General features: G+C 39.1%; 1 protein-coding gene across 1 annotated transcript in view; it reads left to right on the forward strand.

Moving 5' to 3' along the window:
- Window positions 1-860: 860 nt before the first annotated feature.
- LOC132405155 (PH and SEC7 domain-containing protein 2-like) overlaps window positions 861-18729 on the forward strand; it is a 128237-nt gene continuing 110368 nt past the window's right edge. The window contains exons 1-2 of the mRNA XM_059989856.1: window positions 861-1465; window positions 12801-13298. Coding sequence (XP_059845839.1) covers window positions 861-1465; window positions 12801-13298 — 1103 coding nt within the window. The remainder of the gene's footprint in view (window positions 1466-12800; window positions 13299-18729) is intronic.

Raw genomic sequence — 18729 nt, forward strand, 5'->3', positions numbered from 1 at the left:
TTTTGACATAAAAATCTTAACTAGTACAGCAATCATGCGTGGTTAGTATATGTGTACAGCATTTGAAGGTATTTGTTGACTGTATACCCTTATGCTGGTAGGAAATTAGCTTCTGTGAAGTCAATAGACCAACTAGTTCTGTGGGCTTCTAATTTGTTGCTTCCTGATACTCTTTCAATCAATAAAAAAATTCAGTTCCTCCAAATGACAAACTTATCTAAACTTTGTTTTAGCTAGTTATTGGGTTAAGTGGATGAACCATTTCATTATCGTTAGTAACCTGAAAAAAATTATTGAAAACAATTGCTGTATACAATTGAATCTTCAGCTTAACCTATGTATTTGGTCCCTGAATTAAATTTGGGCAAGCACTGATAATAGATTGAGCATTCATTTGACTAGGAATTTTGTTTAGGAAAAATGCTATAAAATATATTACTTTAATTTTTAAAAAGATAAATCTAAGAGAAATAGATTAGAAAATAGATTATTTTTTATGTTTAAGTAAATTTAATGATAATTTGATTAAGTATTTGCAGCCAGTCTATTATTGAGGTGGACAGAACATTTCATAGATATGTAATCAAATGTTATACTTTTAAAAGGTTGGAACTCTTTGGACTTCTATTGTATTTAAATCATTCTGTTTTTACAAATGTTTCTTGTATCACAAGTGCATCAGTTCTGATAATAATTATTTCCTGTTTAATACTATGTTCAATTTGCTAATTGTAGCATTATTCTGTATTATTTATCTTTAGGTTTTCTTCTGCTTTCCTACTGATTAGCCCCATCGAGTGTTAGTAACGGAACAGAGAACGGTTGCAAGGCACACAGATTATTCACCTTCATCTTTTGACATGAGCCAAGACCAAAATACACCTTATACCTCAGAGGATGGTATTGAAAACAGGCAGAAACCATTTATCCAAAGCAGAAGTAATTATCATGCATTGACTACAAAGAGTCAAGCTTCAAATGGCCATGAACAGATCCTTGTAAGGATGGACACGTTAAGCTCTGGACTTACTCCTGATTTAAGATCTGAGGAGAAAACAACTGAACAAAACCCAAGCATTGCTGATGAAAGACCAATGAATGCACCTGAAAATTTAGGAACAGTAGCTAATCAAAAACATGAAACACAGGACTTAAGTATGCCCAGAGACCCTGATCAAGAACATAACGCAGACATAAAGAACATTTTTAGTCTTGCACTTGAGACTGATGTAATAGCAAAACCAAAAATGCAATGTGCTGATAGTGGAACTGTTGAAAGCTTACCTGGAGCATTAGCAAATGGAGTAAGCTGTGAACTGGACACTGAGGAGAACACTGGTGAAAGATCAGAACATGTCAAACTCATGGAAATGACTGAGAAAAATGACTGCCATATTCTTTCAGAGGAAAGCAGCATACATAGAAATGACACACAGATGAAATGTTACGAGGAGGAGCAGAAAAGGTAATTTGTAGAACGAGAGCCTTCTGAGTTCCAGGGTTTCTTGTTAGCCTGGACATAGGAAAATGTTAATCTCAACAGTGCTTGATTTTGCATCATCATGTTGGTTGTAATTTTGCCAGTATAACAAGAAAAATATTAGCCGACTAAAGAAAACATAATGTTTTTGCATTATTATGCATAGTCATGTCCTGCTTTTTTAAAAAAAAATGCATTATAGGTCTGATACTGGAAGTGTGAAACAAAACATTTCTTTTACTGTTGTAACATGAATATAATTTTTTGAAATGTGGTTAGTGGAAATCTGAAACAGAAAATGTGGCATCATTCATCTGATGAAGGATCTTTAACCTGAAACATTAATTCTGCTTCTCATTCCATAGATGCTGCTGGTCCTTCCAGCATTTTCATTTGACCTCCAAACATACAACCCCTCACTCTTGCCTAGGTTAACCCTGTCTATCTGCCCATATCTGCAACTGATCTATATCTCTTCAGTAGTCTTTGATAGACCTTTGCATTGGCCACAACTCCACCAGTCTTGGTTTCATCCATAAATTTGCTAATCTAACCATCTACATTTTCATTCAAGTCATTGATATACATTAGAAAAAAACAGGGGTCTCAGCAATGATCTTTTTGGAACACCATTCGTTCCCGATCCCCAGTCAGAATAACAGCCTTCTGCCTCTACTCCCCATCTTCTATGGTCTAGCCAGTTTTGAAGGCATACTTGCAATTCACCCTGGATCTTGTATATTGTTATCTTCTGAATCAACCTACCTTAAAAGCTGTCATCATTGCTATTGTTGGCAGAATCTCAGTTGCCATCTAGGAATGAGATAGATCAGCTGGTTGAGTGGTAATGCAACAACAACCTTTCACTCAACATCAGCACGTTCAAGGAATTGATTGTGACATGAGGAAGAGGAGGTTGGAAGAACACAAGTCTGTCCACATTGAGAGGTTAGTGGTAGAATGGGGAGCAGGTTCAAGTTCTTGGCTGTCGTCACCTCTGAGAATCGATCCTGGCCCCAACTCATTTATACAATCCCAAAGAAGACACACCAGCAGCTAAACTTCATTAGGAGTTTGTGGATATTTGGTATGTCATCAAAAACTCTAGCAAGTTTCTACAGGTGTACACTGGAGAGAATTCTGAATAGTTGTATCACTATGTTGTTCTAATATGCAGGGTAAGAAGAGTCTGCAGAGGGTTGTGGACATCTTCAAAAGGTGGTGCCTCAAGAAGGCGTCATCCATCATTAAGAACGCATACCATCTAGAACATGTTCTCTTCTCATTGCAACTATTGGAGAGGAGACATAGGATCCTGAAGGCTCCCATCCAATGTTTTAAGAACAGCATGTTCTGCCATCAGGTTCCTGAATGGTCCTTGAACACTACTTTCCTATTCCTCTTTGACCTGTCTGTCTGTCTATTTGTAAATTATAGTAATTTTTGTGTCTTTGTGCTGCTACTGCAAAGCCACAAATTTCACAACATATGTCAATGATAATAAGCCTGATTCAGATCATGAGATGCCTTACTAAACTCCATGGAGATAATATTCACCGCCTTACGCTCATCCATTTCCTTTGTTGCCTCCTCAACTAGATCAAATAAAGGCACATCCTGCCCTGCATAATCCCATACAGACTGTCCCTAAGGAGGCCATGTTTTTACAAATGCAAATAAATCCTACCCCTCAGCATCCTTTCATTTAACTTCCCTACCATTGACATAAGGCTCACTGGCCTACAATTATTTGTACTTTATTTCCTACAGAACATTTGCTACTCTCCAGTCCTCTGGAATCTCACCTGTTGCTAGTAAGGACACAAAGATCTTTGTCAAAGATTTACATCACATCTGTTGGTATTAATAACAAATACATTTCATTACATTAATTGCATCACATTTAAATAAATTACATCATGTATGTAGGGAAAATACATCTTAAGTGATGTTTTACATAATTTACCATTAATACCAACAAATCTCAGACTATCTAAACCTTTTGTTGTTGAAGTGTAATTACTTGGCTTGTATTTTTTTTATATCTAATTGGAGTGAATTTAGCTAGTTGTGTTATGAATGATGCAGCTGCCATTTATTCCTTTCGAGAAGAACAACATAATTAATAAAATTAGAAGTAAGAGACACTTGAAACAAAAGTTCAGATTACTTGGATTTAGTATTTGCCTGTGTTTATGTGAATATATCTGATAGGAATATGATAAAGGGGAAAAAAGCAAAGGATAAACTACACTCAGAACATTTTATTGTCTTTTATTCCTTCTTTCCAACTGTGATAAGACTGCTGAACAGATCCTAACCCAGATCTGGGCCATACCTTCCAAATATCTGGCCTTTTCTATTTTCTAATTATGATTTATAATTTAAATTTTAATTATATTTACTTTGATTTGTACTTCAGGGAGCGCGAAGCTCAGAAACAAATATCACTGTGATGATTGTATGCAGGAGTATCACGGTGATAAGGAGGCATACAGCAGTGAGGTAGATTGGCTGGTTGAGTGGTATCACACTCAATGCCAGCACGACCGAGGAATTGATTGTGGACTTTTGGAAGGGTTTTGGAAGGGGTTAGCAGTGGAAAGGGTGAGCAGCTTTAGATTCCTGGGTGTCAACATCCCTGAGGATTGGTTCTGGGTCCAGCACATTGATGCAATCACAAAGAAGGCATGCCACAGCTCTACTTCCTTGGGAGATTGAGGAGATTTGATATGTCACCAAAGACTCTAGGAAATTGTTATGGCAATATGGTGGAGACCATTCTGACTGATGATATTTCAGCCTGGTATAGGGGTTCTAATGCACAGGGTTACAAGAAGCTGCAAAGGATTGTAGGCTCAGTTAGCTCCATCGTAGGCATTAACTTCACACCTTTTGAAAACATCTTGAAGATGAGTTGACTTAAAAAAGCTGACATTCATCAATAATTATCAACTATCTGTATTTGTATTAACTTCAGAATCAGGTTTATTATCACTGTCTTATATGATATGACATTTATTGTTTTACAGCAGCAGTAGAGTGCAAAACACTACAATAAATTATGAAATAAATACTGCAAAAGAAGAATAATGAAGTACTGTTCATTGGTTCATGGACCATTTAGAAATATGCTGACAGGAAAGAATCCGCTTCTGAGTTGTTGAGTGTCGGGCTTCAGGCTCCTGTATTTCCAAGAAGATGGCATGTTCTGGATGGTGAGGATAATTAATGATGGATGTCAGCTTTTTTAAGTCAACCCATCTTGAAGATGTCTTCAAAAGGTGTGAAGGTTTATGCCTACAATTGTGCTGGCATTGAGTGTGATACCACTCAACCAGCCAATCTACCTCACTGCTGTATACCTCCTTATCACCGTCTCAGCTCAAAATCTGCTGAATTATCATCTCTTGAGTGAAGAATTGAAGCTCTTAGCCTGCAACTGTTCTGGCTTCAGTAATGCAAATACATGCGTGTATGCTGATAGTTAAATGACCATATAGGGATTGCAAAAGAGTTGTTTGACCATTTGTTAATATGTGAAAACAATTTTACTAATTATGTCTCTGAAGAAAGCCATTTGGCCCATCAAGTCCATGCTGACTCCCAGGGGAAGAATCCTGTGAGGCCCATTCCCTTTTCCACATTTCCCTTTACCATTGCAATCTATTCTCTCTCACAATTACCAATCAACTTTTCATCATTAGCCCACACTAAGGTGAAATTTACTGTAACTAATCAACCTAGCAACCGGCATTTCTTTGGAATGTGGAAGGAAACTAGAGCACCTGGAGAAAACCCACAAGTTCACAGAGAGAATGTGCAAATTCTGCACACATCAAGGTCAGGATTGTACTGGGTTTATGGAGATATTAGACAGTAACACTAACTGCTACATCAGTGATCCAACAACTAGCTTAGATAGAAATGTGAACTTAAAGTATGCATAGAACATAAGAACATAAGAATTAGGAGCGGAGTTGGGTCATCCGGCCCGTCAAGCCAGTTTCGCCACTCAGTAAGATCATGGCTGATAAACTCATGTTCCTGTACTAAGGAAAAATGTATCCAACCTTGTCTTAAATATAAGATCATAAGATATAGGAGCAGAAATAAGCAATTCGGCCCATCGAGTCTGCTCTGCCATTCAATCATGGGCTGATCCAATTCTTCCAGTCATCTCCACTCCCCTGCCTTCTCCCCATACTCTTTGATGCCCTGGCTAATCAAGAACCTATCAATCTCTGCCTTAAATGCACCCAATGACTTAGCCTCCACAGCCGCTCGTAGCAACAAATTCCACATATTTACCCCCCCCCCCGACTAAAGTAATTTCTCTGCATCTTTGTTCTAAGTGGATGTCCTTCAATCCTGAAGTCGTGCCCTCTTGTCCTAGACTCCCCTACCATGGGATATAACTTTGCTATATCCAATCTGTTCAGGCTTTTTAACATTCGGAATATTTCTAAGAGATCCCCCCCCCCCACCTTATTTTCCTGAACTCCAGGGAATACAGCCCAAGAGCTGCCAGACGTTCCTCATATGGTAACCCTTTCATTCCTCGAATCATTCTCGTAAATCTTCTTTGAACCCTCTCCAATGTGAATATATCCTTTTTAAAATAAGGAGCACAAAACTGCACACAATACTCTGGTGTGGTCTCACTAGTGCCTTATAGAGACTCAACATCACATCCGTACTCTTACATTCTATAGCTCTAGAATTACATGCCAACGTTGCATATGCCTTCTTCACCACTGACTCAACCTGCAGGTTAACCTTTAGGGTATCCTGCATAAGGACTGACAAGTCCTTTTGCATCTCTGCATTTTGAATTCTCTCCCCATCTAAGTAATAGTCTGCCCATTTATATCTTCCACCAAAGTGCATGACCATACACTTTCCAACATTGTAGTTCAAATATATTTTCTGAGATAGCCTCCACTGTTTCACTGGGCAGAGAATTCCACAAATTCACTGCTTTCTGGGAAAAGCAGTTCCTTCTCATCTCCATCCTAAATCTACTCCCCCAAATCTTGAGGCAATATCCGCTAGTTCTAGTCTCACCTACCAGTGGAAACAACTTCCTATCTATCCCTTTCATAATTTTATAAGTTTTTGTAAGACCTCTTCTCATTCTTCTGAATTCCAGCGAGTACAATCCCAGGTGACTCAATCTCTCCTCATAGTCTAACCCCCTCAACTCTGGAATCAACTTAGTGAACCTCCTCTGCACCGCCTCCATAGCCAGTACATCCTTCCTCAAGTAAGGAGACCAGAACAACACACAGTACTCCAGGTGTGGCCTCAGCAATATCCTGTACTGTTGCAGCATAACTTACCTGCTCTTAAATTCAATTCCTCTGGCAATAATGGCCAACATACTATTTGCCTTCTTGATAGCCTGCTGCACCTACAAACCAACCTATTGTGATTCGTACACAAGCACTCCCAAGTCCTTCTGCACAGCAGCATGCTGCAACTTGTTACCATTTAAGTACTGATCTGCTCTTTCATTTTTCCTTCCAAAGTGGATGACCTCATTTATCTGTCAGACCCTTGCCACTCAGTTAACCTATCTATATCTCTTTGCAGACTCTGTATCTTCTGCTCAATTTGCTTTTCCACTCAATTTAGTATCATCAGCAAACTTAGATACACTACATGTGATCTCCTCTTCCAGGTCATTAATGTATTTCATGAACAGTTGCTGACCCAACAACAACCCCTGTGACACACCGCTCACCACTGATTGCCAACCAGAGTAACACCCATGTTTCCCAACTCACTGCTTTCTATTAGTTAAACAATCCTCTATCCATGCTAATACATCATCCCCAACTCTATGCATCCTTATCTTATGGATAAGTCTTTTATGTGGCACCTTATCGAACACCTTCTGGAAATCCAAATAAATACCGTCTATCTGTTCCCCTCTATCCACTGCGCTCATTATATCCTCAAAGAACTCCAGTAAGTTTGTCAAATGGGACCTGCCCTTTCTGAATCCATGCTGCATCTGCCTGATGGATCCATTTCTTTCCAGGTGTCTTGCTATTTCTTCTGTAATGATAGCTTCAAGCATTTCCCCCCAACTACAGATGTTGAACTAACTGGCCTATAGTTACCGCCTTTTGCCTACATCCTTTTCTGAACAGTGGCGTGACATTCGCCATCTTCCAATCTGCTGGGACCTGCCCAGAGTCCAGAGGATTATGGTAAATTATCACCAAAGCCTCTACTATAACTTCTTGAAAATTTTTTCAGTACCCTGGGATGCATTCTATTAGGACCAGAGGACTTAGCTATCTTCAGACCCAAAAGTTTGCTCAGCACTACCTCCTTAGTGAAAGCTATTGTATCGAGGTCCTTACCTTCCATCGCAGCTATAACATCACTTTTTGGCACATTAGACGTGCCCTCAACCATGAAGACCAATACAAAATAGTTATTCAAAACCTCTGCCATTTCTTAATTACCCAATATTAATACCCCCTTCTTGTCTCCCAAGGTATCTACATTCACTTTAGCTACCCTTTTCTGCTTTATATTATTATAAAAACTTTTACTATCTGTTTTTATATTTTATGCTAGTTTATTTTCATAATTTAGTTTCCCTTTCTTTATTGCTTGCTTTGTGGTTCTTTGTTGCCTTTTAAAGTTTTCCCAAACTTCCAGTTTCCCACTACTCTTGGCGACTTTGTATACACGAGCTTTTAGTTTGATGCATCCTTTTATTTCTTCAGTTATCCAAGGCTAGCTCTCCCCACTGTTACTGTCCTTGCTTCTAATTGGAATACATTTTTGTTGAGCACCACGGAAAATCTCTTTGCAAGTCTTCCACTGTTTCTCAACCATCACAGCATATAACCTGTATTCCCAGTCTACACTAGCCAAATCTTTCCTCATCCCATCGTAGTCTCCATTGTTTGGGCATAATATACTGGTTTTAGGTATTGCACCTACCATTTGTATATACTTTGCATATACCGTATATTTGCATTTATAGTCCAATTGATGTTTACATTGTTGATGCACTGGCCAAAGCATTGTGGTCATGCCGATACATAATGACTGACAGAGCAGGGAACATTTAAGCATTATAAACACGAGAGATTAAGTATTAGAAGTTTAGCCTTCCATCTCTCCTCTGTTCCTCTTTTGGTCATTAGCATTCATCACTTCTGTTGTCTCTCTGAAGAAAGCATGGCAGCGCCTCTATCTCCTTAGGAGTTTATGATGATTCGGCATGATATCGAAAACTCTGATAAACTTCTATAGATGTGTGGTGGAGAGTATATTGACTGACTACATCACAGCCTGGTATGGAAACACAATGCCCTTGAATGGAAAATACTACAAAAGGCAATGGAACCCAGTTCATCATCGGTAACGCCCTCGCTAACATTGAGCACATCTACACTGAGCATTGAGCAGGAAAGCAGCGTCCATTTTCAGGGACCCCCACCACCCAGGTCATGCTCTCTTCTCAATGCTGCCGTCAGGAAGAATGTACAGGAGTCTCATGACCAACACCACTAGGTTCAGGAACCCATCATGACCCATCAACCCATCAATGTTCTCAGTATTTCTTGCTTGCTTATTCATTTATTTATTTATTCTGTCTTTTTTTTGTATTTGCATGGTTTGTTGTCTTTTGCACACTGGTTGAACTTAAGACAACTGGTCTGTCATTGATTCTACTGTGGCTATTAGATTTATTGAGTATGTCTGCAAGAACGTAGAACTCAGGGTTGTATATGGTGACATAAATGTACTTTAAACTTTGAATATGGATGTCACAATGTTTGTTGGATTTGATAAACCTTTTATTCACAGCTATAGTAGTTCAGGCCAGTACTTCACAATTGGACTTGCTGGTGATATTGATTAGATGATTATGTATTCCACATAAAGCATTTGTAACAAATTCAGTTGTTCCAATGAATATGTGACATGAAGTATTATTTGGGGATAATTGTGCAATGAACATTGATACAAATCAGATTTAATTTAATTGGTGCTATTTATCTCTATCATATAAATCACATGCCACACTTCCATATCAGCAGAGGTGTTTTCTAACTGTCCTCCTATATTTATATTCTTTACTTCACCCAATATCTTCTCAGTTTCTTTATCTCTTTGCCAAACCTGATTGTCTTTGCAATTTTTATTTTATTTAAATTTCATGTTGCTTTTGTTTTTAAATCTGCTCCCATAGGCAGGTTGAACTACCGATACTTTGCAGTACATGTTGTTCTTCAGTATGTACCTTTATAAACTAATAAATTGTTAATTAGTTATGCTTTGGCACAATGAGTTAACTTAACATTACCTTATGTCGTTTAGGTGCTTAATTCAAAAAGGACTGTAGGAATGCTTGCTTAGAAAATTACAACATTGCAATGAACCCCTATTTTAACGTAGTTTCTCTTGAAAATTGGCTGAAATATCCTGAAGCATATTTGTTAATAACACAAAATTGTTTAAGTATGAGAAACTTGTTTTATCAGCTTTTTGTAGATTATCAAATTTATTCCTTTTAGCTCTTGAGTTGTCAATGAGGAAAAAGTAACAATTCAGTGTTCAGGAATTCCCATTACAGGTATTTATCTGCCTATATGTGATAATAATAACTAGGTTCCCCTACTGAAAATTACTTGGATTGCTTTGATTTAGATGAAGGGATTAAAAGTAACATTAGCAAATTTGCTGATGACACAAAGCTGGGTGGCAGTGTGAAATGTCAGGAGGATGTTATGAGAATGCAGGGTGACTTGGACAGGCTGGGTGAGTGGGCAAATGTATGGCAGATGCAGTTTAATGTGGATAAATGTGAGGTTATCCACTTTGGTAGCAAGAACAGGAAGGCAGATTACTATCTAAATGGAGTCAAGTTAGGAAAAGGGATGAGATCTAGGTGTTCTTGTACATCACCCAATGAAAGCAAGCATGCAGGTACAGCAGGCAGTGAAGAAAGCTAATGGCATACTGGCTTTTATAACAAGAGGAATTGAGTATAGGAGTAAAGAGGTCCTTCTACAGCTGTACAGGGCCCTGGTGAGACCCCACCTGGAGAATTGTGTGCAGTTTTGGTCTCCAAATTTGAGGAAGGACATTCTTGCTATCAAGGGAGTGCAGCGTAGGTTCACAAGGTTAATTCCCGGATTGGCAGGACTGTCATATGTTGAAAGATTGGAGCGACTGGGCTTGTATACACTAGAATTTAGAAGGATGAGAGGGGATCTAATTGAAACATATAAGATTATTAAGGGATTGGACACACTGGAGGCAGGAAGTGTGTTCCCACTGATGGGTGAGTCCAGAACTAGAGGCCACAGTTTAAGAATAAGGGGTAGGCCATTTAGAACAGAGATGCAGAAAAAAATTTTCACCCAGAGAGTGGTGGATATGTGGAATGCTCTGCCCAGAAGGCAGTAGAGGCCAAGTCTCTGGATGCTTTCAAGAGAGAGTTAGATAGAGCTCTTATAGATAGCAGGGTTAAGGAATATGGGGAGAGGGCAGGAATGGGGTACTGATTGTGTATGATCAGCCATGATCACAGTGAATGGTGGTGCTGTCTAGAAGGGCCGAATGGCCTGCTCCTGCACCTACTGTCTATTGTCTATTGTCTATTGATTTTCAACTGTTCTGATTGTTACAGTCATTTTCTGACATTCTTCCTGAGGAAGCCTTGCCTAATGGGAGACAATATTAGACTGAAAGCTATTGTTTCTGTCAACTCAAACATCTTGCAGTTTATATTTGAATGCATGTTTAATAATGGTGTTGGTGTCAATTGCGCCTATTGTAAATCATAATTTGAAAAGAGAACATGAATTTTGGAATGTGGGATATGAAATTTCAATGGTCAGGGTTACATTAATTTCAGTTAGTGGTTTGGGCTTTGAGAGAGTTCAGTGAAATACACTGATGTAAAAGAAACAGTTTTTTAAAGTGTATTAATATTTCTGAATGCTTAATTGGCTTTCACAGTTTTTTACATTTTATGTGGAAATGCCTTAATCTGACCCTCCCTCTACAGAGTTTCACTGTAATGCTCCATAGATGATTGCAGCTCTCCATAGATGTCTCAGGAAAGTTTGAATTTTACTCAGAAATCAAATATGAGTGCAATGCCAGTGAATTTTACCTTTCAAATGGGAGGTCTCCAGATTATGTTATAGTATAGTTCAGAAATATAGCACTTATTTTTCTTTGTTTTGATACCAAATGATTAACCCAGTGATGTCCTCTGTCTTTAAGCTGTAAGGTAAAACTCAAAGGGATAAGCTTTGTGCATCACAAGTGGTGAATTGGCAAGGAAGTATATTTCTATCTCCAGTCAAAAAAAATACAACACACCAAAGTTTATGACCATGATCATCTTAAGAGGATAGAGCATAAAACCTGTTTGCTGGGAGAATTCGACAAATTGTTAGAGGAGTAGGAATTGTGCGTACAGACCCTGCATCAGGACTAAGGACAGGATAGATGCTGGCTGGTATTATTTCTGGCAGAATTCCAGGATAAAGACTGCCATTTAGAATTGATATGAGAAGAAATCACTTCACCCAGGGTTATGAATCTTTGGATATCTTCTCCTCGGGCAACTGTGGATGTTCATTTGATGAGTGCATTGGAAACTGACAGCGACAGATTCTTTTGTATACTTAAAAACCAAAGAATGTAGTGACGGCTAGGGGGAAGTGGAGTTAAAATATTTCAGCCATATTATTATTCATTACTGGAATAGTTTTGATAGGATATATTGTTCACTTCAACTCATATTTCTCATATTTACATGGCTCCAACTTTGCTTCGTCTGAGGCTTTTTAATCATATGCACTGTGTGCTCCATTTCAAAGGTTTCCCATCCAAGTGTGAGTGACAGGAGTTAACATGTAAATAAAGAAGTTGGATATTGAAGCAAAATTATGAGGTCACCTGGAACACATTTTATACCTTGATTAGCTGAAGAAAAAACAACTCATCTGCCTCTTAACTTTAGTACTAGTCTTAACCGTCGATGTACAGTTCTGTTAACCGAGCTCTCTGTCTCTGAACACGAGTTTTGCAACATCACATTTGAGTGAACAATTGATTCTGTCATTTTACATATGAAAATATTATTGACAGATACGAAATGCAATACATATGTGTTAATTAAACTCATGTTTTAAAGCTTTCAAAGAACAGCAATACATTTATTATTACCTTAAGTGAGCAAATCCTTTTCAATAGAATGGTGAATGATTCATTATACTGTTGAATAAAGAAAATTACCTTTTCTTTTGTTCTCATGATTTGTTAATAGGTTGTTAATTGAAGAGATGACGCTTGATGATGCAACCATAGCAAAAGAGCAAGTCCAAGTGAAGGACAGTCGAGATGGATTTAGTTCAACGTTTGAAAGAATTGTGGAATCTGATCTGATGAAAGGCACATCATACAGTAGCCTGGATTCTCTGGATGTACTGTCACTGACTGATGAAACAGACAGTTGTGTTAGTTTTGAAGCCCCACTCACACCACTGATTCAGCAGCGAATTAAGGAAACCCCCGAGCTGCTACACCAAAAGCTGATTGAGGTTGCTGAGCAACGCGAAATCCAGGAAGCTGGAGTTAGTGATGACCAGGAAGAGGAATCTAAATCGAATGAGGGAAATATTGAAAGCCCACTGAGACACTCACTCACCAGTAGCAGATCTGAGAATGTGCTGAGCAGATCTTCCTTAAAGTCAGTGCCAAATGGTTTACAGAATGAGAGAGATGACACTGAAGATGACATGGGCAGGATTGTTAACTCAGTCAGGTAAATGAGGAAGTGGAAACAAATTCCATGTAAACTTTGCATATTTCTAGATTAAACATTTATTACATGTAAGTTTGCTAAAATTACGTTAAGATTTTATGAATTTATCACTTTGGTCATAATCTTAATCAAGAATTTATGTACTCCAGGTCTATGATTTTACAGCCAATAGTTTTAATAGTTGGAAAATCTTGAGTCTTTTCTTGATCTGCATACAGGGGCATTACAACAGAAATCTGCCATATTGAAGCTATGAGAGCATGGCAAAATACTTCACTTGGATCAAGAAGGCATGAAGCTAGGAGAGATTTTGAGATGCATATTGAAGCAGTAAAGTGTTCCAGTTGAGCAAATGAATTCTTTTCTGGATCTCACAGTTACAAGTAGTATTGATCTAATGCAGATAACAGTGCCAGTAAATATATTTATATTCTTCCATAGGCTTCCATTTCAATCTTGTAACCCCGTGCCATAAATTCCCTTTATGTCTTCATAAGTAAATATTTTCTTCCTCCTTTCACTCCGTTTTGCTGCAATAGTTATGATTTAGATTGACAAATTGAAAATACTGTGAGACTTTACAGTGTTACCATAGCATTACAAGTTGCTCTTGATTGTTGTAATCCTAATAATCAATTTTATTGCCCCACTTCCTTATGGCTGTCTGCTGACCTCTTGCTAATTAAACCCTGAATTATTAACACCCATACTGACCATATTCCTCATTTTCTGGTCGTATCAATTACTGAGCACTGCAATGACTGTTTCTATGACTGTTAAGTATTTACCTATTTAAAGCAGGATACAATGGTCTGTGAATGTGTTTAAAAAACAGGTTAAAATTGTTTTCTTATTGGTGTTAGTTATTGGTGGGTGTGATGCACCACACACATGCAAACTTTTGTTATGTATTTTTACAAAAAGCAAGGGATATAAAAGCAATTGCAACGGTATCTAATCAATCTCAAAGAAATCTTAAATAATTATTTAATATTAAAAGGCAGATATTTCACAAGTGATCCATCATCACCAAACATATCTTTACCTCCTCCACCAGACCCACTTTCTGCAGGGATCGCTCCCTCGGCCAAAATGCTACACCTGACCATTCACCTCCTTCCTCACGTCCATTGAGGGCCACAAGCAGTCCTTCCAGGTGAGGCAACACTTCACCTGTGAGTCTTCTTGGGTCACCTATTGTACCTGGTGCTCCTGATGCAGCTTCCTCTACATTGATGAGATCTGTCTTAACTTGGGGGACCATTACGTCGAACACCTCCCCTCCATCTTCCAAAAGCGGAACTTCCCTGTGGCCAAACATTTTAATTCTGATTCCCATTCCAACATGTTGGTCCAAGGCCGCCCTCTGGGTGGAGGAGCATCACCTTATATTCTTTTGGGTAGCCTCCAATCTGATGGCATGAATATCAATTTTTCCTTCTGGTAAAAAAACTTCTTCCCCCTCCTCTCTACTATTCCCCGCTCTCACCTCTTACCTCTTCTCACATGCTTATCACCTCCCCCGGTCCCCTCCTCCTTCCCCTTCTCCCATACTCCACATTCCTCTCCTAACAGATTCCTTCCTCTCCAGCCCTTTATCTTTCCTATCACCTGGCTTCACCTATGACCTTCTTTCCTCCTTTCTCTCCTCCCACCTTTTCATTCTGGCATCTTCACCCTTCCTTTCCAGTCCTGAAGAAGGGTCTCAGCCCAAAATGTCGACTTGTTTCTTTCTTTTCCATAGATCCTGCCTGACCTGCTGAGTTCCTCCAGCACTTTGTGTGTATTGCTTCAGATATTCCATGACTCATCTATGATCAATGACTGCAATGATTGAGGGGCTGGTGCAGGGAAAAAACAGGTTTATAGATCATTGGGATCTTTTCTGGGGAAGGTACAATCCTGTACAAAAGGGATGGGTTACATCTGAACCCAAGGGGCCCCAATATCCTTATGGGCAGGCTTGCCAGACCTGTTTGGGATGGTTTAAACTAATTTATCAGGGGGATATGAACTGGTGTGACAGTGCTGGGGATGAAGTAATTGGTTTACAGACAGAGGCAGTGTGTAGTGAGACTGCTAGCAAGGAGATGCTGAGGGTAGGGCAAAATTGTAGTCAAGAGCATGAGTTGCACTGTAAAAGGTAGACAAAACCAAAAAGGGTGAACACAGGACTGAAGGTGTTATATTTGAATGTGAGCAGTATACGGAATAAGGTAGATGAACTTGTAACACAGTTACAGATTGGCACGTCTGATGTTGTAAGCATCATTGAATCGTGGCTGAAAGAAGATTATAGCTGAGAGCTTAATCTCCAAGGATATCAAAGGGATAGGCAGGTAAGCAGAAGGGGTGGTGTGGCTCTGTTGATAAAAAAAGTGAAATCAAATCAATAGAAATAGGTGACATAGGATCAGAAGGTGTTGAAACATTGTGGGCAGAGCTAAGGAACTGCAAGGGTAAAAAAACTAATGGAAGTTAGAGCGCCAATAGGAAGTATTCACCACCTTGGAAGTTTGCATGTTTTATTGTTTTACAACATTGAATCACAGTGGATTTAATTTGGCTTTTTTGACCCTGATCATCAGAAAAAGACTCTTCCGTGTCAAAGTGAAAACAGATGTCTATAAAGTGATTTAAATTCATTATAAATATAAAATTACAAAATAATTGATTGCATAAATATTCACACCCTTCAGGTCAGTATTTAGTAGATGCACCTTTGGCAGTAATGATAGCTTTGAGTCTGCATGGATAGGTATAAATCAGCTTTCTACATCTGGACAATGCAAATTTTCCCCATTCTCCTTTACAAAACTGCCCAAGCTCTGACAGATTGCATGGGGATCATGAATGTAGAGCCCTTTTCAAGTCTGGCCACAAATTATCAATTGGATTGAGGTCTCAACTTTGACTTGGCCACCCTAGGACATTAACTTTATTATTTTTAAGCCATTTCTTTGTTTTTGTTTTGGCTTTATGCTTGGGCTCATTGTCTTGCCGGAAATAAATCTTCTCCCAAGTCACAATTTTTCTCGCAGACTGCTTAAGATTATCCTCCAGGATTTCCATGTATTTTACTGCATTCCTTTTGCCCCCTACCTTCACAAGCCTTCCAGGGCCTGCTGTAGTGAAGCATTCCCACAGAATAATGCAGCACCACCATGCTTCACAGTACAGATGGTGTGTTTTTAATGATGTGCGGTGTTGGCTTACACTAAACATAACATTTAATCTGATGGCCAAGGAGCTCAATTTTGGCTTCATCAGATCTTAGGACCTTCTTCCAGCTGTCTTCAGAGTTTCCCACATGCCTTCTGGCAAATTTTAGCCAAGATTTCAGTGGGGTGTTCTCAACAGTGGTGTTCTCTTCGCCACTCTCCCTTAAAGCTGCAACTGGTGAAGCACCCGGGAAACAGTTTTTGTACACACACTCTCCCATCTCAGCCAGAGAAGCTTGTAACTCCTCCAGAGTTGTCATAGGTCTCTTGATGGCCTCCCTTACTAGTTCCCTTCTTGCATGGTTACTCAGTTTTAGCAGACAGCCTGCTCTAGGCAGATTTGTAGCTATGCCATATTCTTTCTATTTCTTGATAAGTAACTTAACTATACTCCAAGGGACATTCAGTGACTTCAGAATTTTCTTCTATCTCTCTCCTCAGTTGTGCTTTTCAATAAGCTTTTCACTGTGTTACTTGGAGTGTTCTTTTATCTTCATGGTGTAGTTTTTGCCAGGATACTGACTCATCAGGAGATAGACCTTCCAGATACAGGTGTATTTTTTACTACAATCAATTGAAATGACTGCACACAGATGATCTCTATTTAACTAATTATGCGACTTCTAAAACCAGTTGGCCACACAGTGATGATTTAGCATGTCATGTTAAAGTGGGTGAGTACTTATGCAATCAATTATTTGTGTTTTATATTTGTAATTAATTTAGATCACTTTGTAGAGATCCATTTTATTTTGACATGAATCTTTTTCTGTTGCTCAATGTAAAAAAGCCAAATTAAATCCATTGTGGTTTGATGTTGTAAAACAATAAAACATGAAAACTTCCAAGGGAGGTGAACACTTTTTATAGACATTGTAAATACAGACCCCAAACAGGAGCAAAGATGTAGTCTACAAATTACAAAGGGGATGGAAAACGCACGTCGAAAGGGCAATGTTATGATAGCCATGGGGAATTTAACTATGCAGGTAGATTGGGAAAATCAGGTTGGTGCTGGTTTCCAAGAGGGGGCTTTTATAGAATGTCTACCAGATTGATTTTCATAGTTGAGCCCTCTGAGGGATCACCTATGCTGGATTGGGTGTTGTGCAATTAACCAAAATTGATTAGAGAGTGTAAGGTAGAGAAACTGTAAAGGGTCAATGATCATAATATGATAGAATTCACCCTGTAATTTGAAAAGGAGAAGCTAAAGTTGCATGTATCAGTATTACATTGGAGTAAATAGAATTATGGAGGCATCATAGAGAACTGATAAGAATAGATTGGAAAAGAACACTGGCAGGGATGAGGGCAAAGCAGCAATGGCTGGAATTTCTGAATGAAATATGGATGCACAAGATATATACATCTCAAAGAGGAAGAAGTCTAATGGGAGGGTGACACAAACATGGCTGACAAGAGAAGTCTAAGCCAATATAAAAGCCAAAGAAAAGCCAGTATAATAGAGCAAAAATTAATGGGAAGTTAGAGCATTGGCAAGCGTTTAAAAACCAATAGAAGCCAACTAAAAAAGCCACAATGAGGGAAAAGCTGGAATATGAAGGTTAGCTAACCAATAATATTAAAGAGGATACTGAAAGTTTCTTCAGATACATAAAGTATAAAAGAGAGGCAAGAGTGGATATCAGATCACTGGAAAACAATGCTGGAGAGGTAGTAATGAGGGACAAGTGGCTCCAATGACTACAGACTGGTGGCATTGACCTCCCACATCATGAAGACCCTGGAGAGACTTGTTCTAGAGCAGCTCTGGCCTATGGTTAGGCCACAATTAGACCCCCTCCAGTTTGCCTACCAGCCCCAACTAGGAGTTCAGGATGCCTTCGTCTACCTGCTGAACCTTGTCTACACCCACCTGGACAAGCCGGCGAGCACTGTGAGGGTCATGTTTTTTGACTTCTCCAGCGCATTCAACACCATCTGCCCTGCTCTGCTGGGTGAGAAGCTGACAGTGATGCTTCCCTGGTGTCATGGATTATTGATTAACTGACTGGCAGACCACAGTACGTGCACTTGCAACGCTGTGTGTCAGACAGAGTGGTCAGCAGCACTGGGGCTCCACAGGGGACTGTCATGTCTCCCTTTCTCTTCACCATCTACACCTCGGACTTCAACTACTGCACAGATGCTTGCCATCTTCAGAAGTTTTCTGATGACTCTGCCATAGTTGGATGCATCAGCAAGGG

This window comes from Hypanus sabinus, chromosome 15 (genome assembly GCF_030144855.1).
Source record: "Hypanus sabinus isolate sHypSab1 chromosome 15, sHypSab1.hap1, whole genome shotgun sequence".
Lineage (NCBI taxonomy): Eukaryota > Metazoa > Chordata > Chondrichthyes > Myliobatiformes > Dasyatidae > Hypanus > Hypanus sabinus.